The sequence below is a fragment of the Frieseomelitta varia genome, unplaced genomic scaffold (genome assembly GCF_011392965.1).
Source record: "Frieseomelitta varia isolate USP_RPSP 00005682 unplaced genomic scaffold, Fvar_1.2 scaffold_984, whole genome shotgun sequence".
NCBI lineage: Eukaryota > Metazoa > Arthropoda > Insecta > Hymenoptera > Apidae > Frieseomelitta > Frieseomelitta varia.
In genome coordinates this window covers 205,955-215,098 of record NW_025110794.1, presented here as the reverse complement: position 1 = coordinate 215,098, position 9,144 = coordinate 205,955, and the positions used below count along the sequence as shown (strand labels likewise).

The following is a 9,144-nucleotide window of genomic DNA, read 5'->3' as shown; positions in this document are numbered from 1 at the left end:
TCTTTCTTGTACATATAATTTTTTATATGCCGATCTGATTTGTGTATGATTTCTATATATACGATATGTATACCGCAATTATAATATTATTCGCACCGAATAATCCTATTGTCGAGCGTTTTCAAAAATAATCCGAAGAATTATGTCGCTAGTAAAATCAGCTCTTTTTCTTTCTTCTTTAATTCACCGCCCTCTCTTTAACTATTGACAACGTTTTTACAAATACCAGCGAAACACTTTTGACTTTCTGTTCACACCACGAGGATGCATTTATGATTTATATCTAAGAACTGTTGTATTCGACTTAATAACAAAAGAAAAAAAAAAAAGAAAAAAAGAAAACGGAATGAGTTTCATACAGAGTAACGTCTAACGAGAGATCCATACTTTCGATCGGAAAGACTTCGTCGATTTTATTTTCCATCGATTCACAGTTTAGTCGTGTCGTTCGCTTCTCCATTTGTCACCAACTCGAAGTCCGGTTTCAATTCTGTAACCGATCTGCCAACTTTCGCAGTCCATTCTATTATACCATAGCCGATCATGCCGAGACAGAGGATTCCTGCCAGGCAGTAGAGCTTCGTTTGCGTGCAGAGGTAAGGACTGTACGCGTACGTGATCACAGAACCAGTGGACTCCCACAGTCGAAAGTTCGAGAAGGCAGCTTCTTCCTTACCTGGGAATAGTAATCCCGACAGAGCTGAAAATTACCACGGAATTTTTATTTTAATTGACCGAAGGCTAGACGATAGTCTCTACGATCTAGCAATCGCGTTCCATTTTCTAGATGTCGCATGAAATTCGAAAACACGAATTTTGAAGAGGAATTCTGATTCCCTACAGCTGATAAAGTAGAGGAACGTCGGTACATTACCGGTGAATGACCAGTAGGAAATCTACTCTAACAACAACTGATGCCACGTGTATGAAGGAATTCTTTTTGCCGACAGAGGATAATAACAAAAGATACATTCTCAAGGAAACTTCAATTTGATCATTCAACGCTTACCGTTTACTTGTACCAGCCACATGGCGTCGCAGAGACCCCATAGTCCAGACATCAGAAAGAATATTTGACTTTGTTCAGGAGTCGGCTTCCAGCGTAGCAAGAAAATTAAAATTCCCATGTGAACGCAAAACGCGAATATCATTACGGCTCTTCGTCCTGTTAGTTTCATAATAGATCCCGTGCCGAGGGCAGCTATAGCATTCGTGACGCCGAAGCAGATCATCACGTAGCCGATGTTGCTGATTCCCCACGCGCAGGAGACAAACGACTGAAAAAATATTGACGAGAAGCACGTCGAGAAATTTTTCGATCGAAGTTTTCGATTGAAAACACTTACGGCGTTGTAATCGGCGAATAGGAATGCTTGTTCAGCCCCGATGAACATTATAATCGGCAAGATAAGGATCTGATTCTTCTCCTTCAGTAGTTTCAACGTCACAGCCAGCAACTTGAGGCCTGACTGGCCTGTCGCTGATCCCGATCTACCTCTGTTGTACCTGCAAGTAGCGCAACGATGAAACTTTACTTTCTAATTAAATAATCGATAGACGTTCAAATCGATCGATTCAGATAGAAAATTATTTCAGGATATTTGGTGAATCGGTGCTTAAAATAGCGGATAGAATAGGCGATATTTGAATTTCCCTTTGCTTTTGATTCACTTTGCTGTGAGAAATCGTCGCGTAATGCGTAATCACGTCGCACTCGTATCGATAATGATCCGCCTTCACTGTGAAAAATCCGAGTTTGAATCTCGACTGGGCGCCCCTCGCGCCACGGCGTTTCGATTAATCGTTGGAGTTAGCCGTGGTAATTTTTCAGAACGGAAACAATATTGCGCTTCTGCCGCAGCTTAATGCACCATCTATTCCGGAATCACGAATACGTCTAGATAGACGGACGATTTATGACAAGCCGAACGATACGTTTCGTTCCGGTCACAAAGTCGACCGGTGAACATATGTTGATCCTTGTATCTTTTAACTGATGATGACGGCGAACGTGTATGCAGAGATAGATTATGCATTTCGCTTTGACAAATAAAACGAAACACGCGTACGTGTTCGACGGCACTGAAATTTCATATCCTATCCGGAGTCTCGGTTTTCAACGTCAATTCGATGAAACTAATGTCCCATTTGTGCTCGGATAATTTGCGACTGTTATTTACAATCGAATACAATAACCTTGATCGGTCGAGATCGTTTTAATCAAACTTCGAGATTATAAATTTATCACATCCCGTGTACCATATATTTAGAAGTTTCGAAACGATCGAAGGAAATACGGGAAACAGTTTTTCAAATTTCGACATTTAGACATTCAAATCGCCAGAAATTGGAATCTCTGGGGGCTTTGGTGTTTCAGGGATTTAGATAACAGCCAATTAGTATTGCGTTTGCGCTAGAGTAAAGCTGGCGGGAGTCATGTAACGGATAACAAGCGAGTACAATAACTGTTACCTCGTGAGCGAGTCGACTCCAAACGCGACAATTAACGAGGCCACTATCATACAGCTCAAGTAGATGCCGGAAATTAGGTGAATCCTTTCCTCTGGAGGTCGTTCCAAATTCGGGCTCTCATCCGTGTCAGAAGTCGCGCCGCAGAATTTCGCACCGCACGTCTCCGCCACGATGCTGCTGTTCAGTGTTATATTCGTTGGCACCGTGTCGATTCCATACGAAAGAACTACGAGAATAATGCAAAAAGAAAAAAAAATACTCTGCGTGTCATCGTTGTCATTGTTTAACCCTTTGCCGTCCCTAACGCTCCAGAACGATCGATATTTAAACGTGCCTGGCTCTAAAACGTTCCTCCAACACGCGCTGTAACTCAATGCGTTGAAAGACGTATAACAATATCAGCAGAGGACCAGACTGAGTCATAAGTATGGAGACTGTGTTCTGCTTAGACAAACATTACTGCACGTTTTGCTTATTGTTTATTCCATAAATAATAGCTCCGACATCGAAAATTTAAATACTCTGCTTAAAAACGCGATTATTTCGTGATGTGGTATTTAAAACGTGAGCGGCAAAGGGTTAACGTTAAAGCGTTAATTGTTGCTGAATTTCGTTGATCGTGTTCGTAAGTCGTGCATTTTTCATTTCGAACAGTTGAATCAATCTTGAATGAATCCGTGCAATTCACGCTTGAAAGGATCAACGTAGAATCGATATTGCAAAATTGCGTCCTCCAGGGGGTTTCAACGATCGTTATTACTTTCGAAAACATTCGAAGCTCGAGCGTCCTTTTTCACAATCCGCGGTAACTATGCTCGTGAACGTGCAAGTCCCCGGAGGACGTGCGGAAATCGATTGGTTCCACCGATTGCCCGAATCCCTCGATCAGAGCGTTCCCTCGAAATTTCGCTAGACAATTCGTAGTCGTTTCGCGGTTACGTCGGAATCACGATTCTCGCGCAGCTTTTTCACAAACAGGAAGAATTTCAGCGGCAGCTCGTTCCCTTCTCCGCTTTGCATGCTTATCGACTCTATTTCATTGCACGAGATAAATTCTTCGATTCTTCCTAACGAGGACTATCCTTTTTTCGGAATTTCGAAAATCGCGCGACGATTTTCATTGCGAAAATCTTGACGTTTCGCTTGCAAATTTAAAGTTTTTCGCTTACAAATTTCACGCGGTCGTAAATTACGAAAGCTATTCCTGCCAATGTTGGGACTTGACTTTTCGCCAGTCTCGTTTGTAGTTTCTTTATTTCCCCAGCTTCGTAATGTAGTAGCGTTTCCCCCCGGAATTTCGCGTGTCGAAAGAACGAAACTTATCTTCGCAGTTACAAGCTGAAAGGTTCACGGGACTCGACTCGAGGCAATATACGTATGAGAAAGGAACTCGCAGCTTCGATCATTTACCTGTTGGTTTTATCAACCGCCGGTGATATGAGAGATGAAGTAATAAAATTCTCGACGTGTTGTATCTGTTCAAATAAGATTATCGAATATCGACTCGTGGTCGCGCCGTGATATGTAATGACCGGTATTCAAATAATGTTCGATTTATTTGAAGACCTTATTTGCTGTATGATATTTGCAGGAGGCTGTTTATGCGCTACGTCGACAATTTTATGGAGCTTTTATCGGTCGATCAAATTTTTACCAATCCCTACGCGTCTGATCAGTCAATTTCTGTTTCAGTAGCCTCGTTCTATTTTCTTTTAATTTGAGCACGAGAATTAAATTTTCGAGCAGAATTAAAAACTTTCCACATTATGACATGTTTTGTGCGAAAGAACAGTCTGCAGAAGGAATTTCTTCTGTTGAGGTTGCTCGGCGAGTTGTGTGTCCGACCCGAGTGGGAAAGCAACACAGAATCACAAAAAGGAACGTAATTCTCCAGTAAAAATTGCCACGCCTGGACTTCACATGAGTTTCGTGCTTTGAAATATTTTAAAACGCGTGTCACCCGAATAAAATTACGCGACAACATTCGTTTTTTTTCATTTTTAAGTTTTATTCATCGCGTTTATCATATAATTTGTTAATAACACGATAGCCCCGGGGAGGGAGAGGATTTCAAAGTCAACGTCACGTGAAAGTCACATGTTCATTTCGCTAGAAAAATAATCATCCCTAGAAACATCCGTGCGAAACTGAACGAAGAACGAATGAAAAGACAATCAATCACGTACGAAAACAGTGTTCGATTGTCCGGAGACAATGACAAATTTTCGCGTAAGCTCGCGCGGATTAATTCGCGCCCGTCCTCTGCGAAACACAGGCTCGAAATAATCCCCGGATCAGCGGGCTGCGCTTCGAATCGCCTTTAAATAAAGCAAGTTTTATCATAAACTCTCGAAACACGCAGGAATTATACGACGCAGATATTATTCCAGCGATTATTGTCCCAGGGGGGACAAGGAAAGTGGTGAGATTAAAAGGCTTAAAGTTATTTTTAAAGACTGATGAATTGAAAAATAAGCTCGGTTAATTAAACGATCCTTGCGTGAAACCGCAAGTCCGATCCCTTTTTCTCTTTCTTTCACTCTTTCGCATGGAATCTCTCGTTTTTTATCTTATAAAGTTATGAAAATGGGGAGCAAAGTTCCACTTTGAATTCGAAGCGGACAGTTTTCCACGGTTTCCTGTTACAGCCGGCTAAATTGCGATGAAAGTTTCCTTTATTTTTTCGCGTGTAACGGATGTTCGAAGGGTGAACGTGCGCGCACCGGTGATGGCCAGCTGGAGAGTTGACAAGGGTGAAAAGAAAAAAAAAAAAAAAAAGAAGAGAATTACGGCTGGCTTTATGTCAAAGCGTTTCCGTGGCTAACCAACGGGGGGAGGTTAGAGTCGCTAATGACTTCCCGTAAGTGGAATAGAACCTTTTCTACGAACGCCCTTCGTTTCAATTAAAACCATTCCAGAGTTTGCATCGTGCGAGTACAGATTTACGCGAAACCTCGTTGCAAGTTGCTCCCAATGTTTTGGGGAGAAACAATAAGTATTTTTAAAAATTACTGAATATTAAAATATTTTATCATTCTAAATTAATGGTGGATTCTATTGATCTAAGGGAATTTTATCATCTACCATTCTACGATTTATGTCGTCTACCATTTTGGCTCTGTGGATTCAGACGAACGTCTCCGTAAAATTTTGCAAACACGAGCGCGCCGAGGTCCAACGAATTTCTCAATTCCGGGAAGCGGAGTGCTTTTTCGCGAAGCTGTTTAAAATTTCCCAACATTTCCAACGCTATCGCTGTCTATTTCAAAACGGAAGCGCTCTTGTTTCATCTCTCTCGATCAGAATGCAGGGGCTTGACGCGTGGAAGCGTGAATTCAGATCCTGTATCCAGCCAAGAAACATCACGGACGAGATGGTGCACAATAGACGCGATATCCGATGCATTTCTGTGTCATACGCTCGGGGGGCTCCAAAGCCCCCTTTACCACTTTCGTGTTACGTTCTGCCGTACCAATTTAGGCAGGTTTTGCACCGTGGCTGACGAATAAAATTCGACAAATACCGGACACCGCATTCACGTCGAGAATTGCTTATCGAATTGAACGTTAATTGCAAATATCTCAACTTTTCGATCTTTGATTGCAGTATAATTAACATTGCAAGTCCTCAATTTGATCTTTGATTGCAGTATAATTAACATTCTAAATAAATTGGCATTTACTATTTGTCGACAGAGTTGTGAGTTGGAAATTAAATAGCACATAAGTGTAAATTTCAGCCAGTAAAATATCTTCACCGTCGTGGTAAATTTGTAACAGATCTACAAATGATTAGATTACTGATTTTTATAATGGAAAAATCAGTTTTCTCAGTTGTGTTGACAAAGACCTTTACACGCGAAAAATCCAATTAATATTGAGAAGTGGCAATCAAATTTTTAAACTGAATTTCCAACTAACATTTCTTGAATATCCCAATTGTTTAAACATTGCCTGACGCTTCTAATAATTTATTTGTAACAATTGAACAATTAATTCTCTTCTATAACATTTCTACGGAATTTTAATCAACTGTTTTCTTTGAACTTTTAATTAGAAAAATAATTTTGTCTGCCAATTTGTTAATGTCTTAAATTAGTCATTAGACTGATCAAACTATTGTGCCCTATTTTACGGCATGTAGTTCTGTCTGTCTGACAAATATATTTAAATTCGGTAATCTCGAAGTATTACTATCTGTAGAGCTCCAACTAAATTTCGATTTCTTCGAATATTGTTATTTGCGAAACTTGATGTACTATGCAACCTGGACCTACAGTCCAGTCTAGACTAGATCTATGTAAATTTCATTCCACGATCTGGTGACTGGACTGTAAAAACAGAGTTAGTTATGAAATAATATGACTGTAAGACGGGGTGTGCGCGTGACGTTTCACGTCCAGTTTCAGTTAATCTCTGTGAGTACATTTTCAGCGGGACGACGTCATATGGGCGATTATTTAACTTGAAATTTTGCTTTTCGTCCAGAGAACGTGTCGTCAGGTGTCACGTCCGTGGTCGTACGCACCTGCAGACGATATTAAATTCCCCCAGACCTGCGCCATCTGGTAAAACATGAAAAACAGGCCGAAGAATCTCGTGACGAGGACGTCCTGGGCCAAGTCCGACAGCGTGGCATACGTTTCAGCGACCACCGTTAAGTAAGTGCACTTGGCACACCAGAGCGGCCCAGCGCCGATGCCAACCATCAGGCCAGCCGGTATCATGGTGTAGAATTTTGGGTAGAACTGCGCGGCCATGAACGGCACGTACGTCAGGATGGATAACGCTATGGTCCATTTACAGCCCAGCCAGCTGTAACGAGAATAGGAAACAGGGATAAGATGGTTTCTACGTTTGTCTACGTTTGCTCTTAACCTCTACCACCCAGCCCCGAGTGGCAGCAAGTGTTCTTTGTTACGTTTGCCCGTTTCGTAAGCAAAGTGTTCGAGCGCTGGGAGCTTCAGTTCAGTTCAGTTCAGTTCAGCTGCGCGAGTAGAATCTTTAGCTTGGAAGTTTCAGCGCTTGTTACACGTAGAGAATTGCGTTTGTCCGTGCTCGCGCGTTCATCGGCGCGGAAAATTTATCGCGACTGAAATTAACCGGAATTTCTGCGTACGTTAATTTCAATTAACTCTCCCGCTTCAAAGTTAAATAACGAAGCTGCTGTTACTTCGGCAGGAATGATATTAATTCGCGAAAGGAGTACAAAGCGAATCTCTGTTACACGAGCCGCTCGGGTATGAATTGTTCTGCCGTGGGAATTTGCTGCGTTACAAATACACGAAGTACGTTTAAAAATTTGTAAGGACGACGAGTGCTACAATGAGAAAATGTCAAGAGGTATTCCGATGCACCAGCCAGATTACCGAAAGCGATGGACGGCATCGAGGGTGGAAATTTCACGAACGATAAAACTCGATGATAAAGTTTATCACTTCCGGTGGCCATAACCGAGGATCAGTTTCGCGAAGAAAACGGACGACTTCTCGTAAACCTCGTATAATCGACGACGACTCGAGTTTCTCGAATTCCTGCCAGAACCTTTAAAATCATGGCAACACGGGTTCACCCTTCTCATAGAGGAAAAGGAGAAAATAGAAACCAGCTGTCCTCCAGTTTACGAGTTAGCGACCCGCCCTCGATCTTACTTTACACCCCCGTTTCGTTTGTTCGAGCTTGCAGACGCGACATAATGCGACACGTCGCGAAACAAACAAAGGACGAACGGCTCTTCAGCCTTCAAACTCTTGACCCTTTTTAAAAGTAAACGAGTCACACGCGCTCGTGAAAAAACGGGGCGGGGGGGGGGGGGGGGGGAACTTTGTTGAAAATCGCCGCGCGTCTTTTAAATAAGACGCAGCGTATCAAATAGAAACGCGAGTAAACGTGTTTCTCGAGCGTGATGGAGAACCTTTGCATGCGGAACGAAAATTCGGATGAAAATTCAGAGGAAGATTGCTCGAAGACACGAAAATTGAAAGTTTCTCGAAAAGAGATGTGGGAAATTGTTTAGAAGCTTGAGAAATTATTAAGATTATTATTTTTTCATTTTTATGTAAGCTTAGGTCTTTGTAAGAAAATTATTAAGATCCTCGTTTCTTCGTTATTTTACTCAAAATCAATGATTTTTAATAGGCTAGAGATTAAATTTCATTTAAACACATCATCAAAGTGCAGATATTTATTTTAACATAAAAAGAATTGGATTCTAGACAAAATGTTTTACAACTGAGAAATTGCTGGAGACTTTGCAAGAAACTTATTAAAATTATGTCGTTTCTTCGTTATCTTAGTCAAAAGTAATGGTTTTTAATAGCCTCGAGATTAGATTTCATTTAAACACGTCAAAGTTCAGATATTTATTTTAATATAAAAAGAACCGGACTCTAGGCAAAATTTTTTACAACTGAGAAATTGCTGGGGACTTTGCAAGAAAATTATTAAAATTATGTCGTTTCTTCGTTATTTTATTCAAAAGCAATGATTTTCAATAGCCTCGAGATTAAATTTCATTTAAACACATCAAAGTGCAGATATTTATTTTAACATAAAAAGAACTGGACTCTAGGCAAAATTTTTTACAATTGAAAAATTGCTGGGGACTTTGCAAGAAAATTATTAAGATTGTCGTTTCTTCGTTATTTTATTCAAAAGCAATGAGTTTCAATAG

General features: G+C 40.9%; 1 protein-coding gene across 1 annotated transcript in view; it reads right to left on the bottom strand.

Moving 5' to 3' along the window:
* Positions 1 to 387: 387 nt before the first annotated feature.
* The window catches only part of LOC122538314 (UNC93-like protein), an 18,726-nt gene continuing 9,969 nt past the window's right edge, over positions 388 to 9,144 (bottom strand). The window contains exons 3-7 of the mRNA XM_043672272.1: positions 7,000 to 7,286; positions 2,473 to 2,698; positions 1,347 to 1,506; positions 1,010 to 1,277; positions 388 to 700 (exon numbers count right to left, since the gene is read on the bottom strand). Of these exons, the coding sequence (XP_043528207.1) occupies positions 429 to 700; positions 1,010 to 1,277; positions 1,347 to 1,506; positions 2,473 to 2,698; positions 7,000 to 7,286 (1,213 nt within the window). The 3' untranslated portion in view covers positions 388 to 428. The remainder of the gene's footprint in view (positions 701 to 1,009; positions 1,278 to 1,346; positions 1,507 to 2,472; positions 2,699 to 6,999; positions 7,287 to 9,144) is intronic.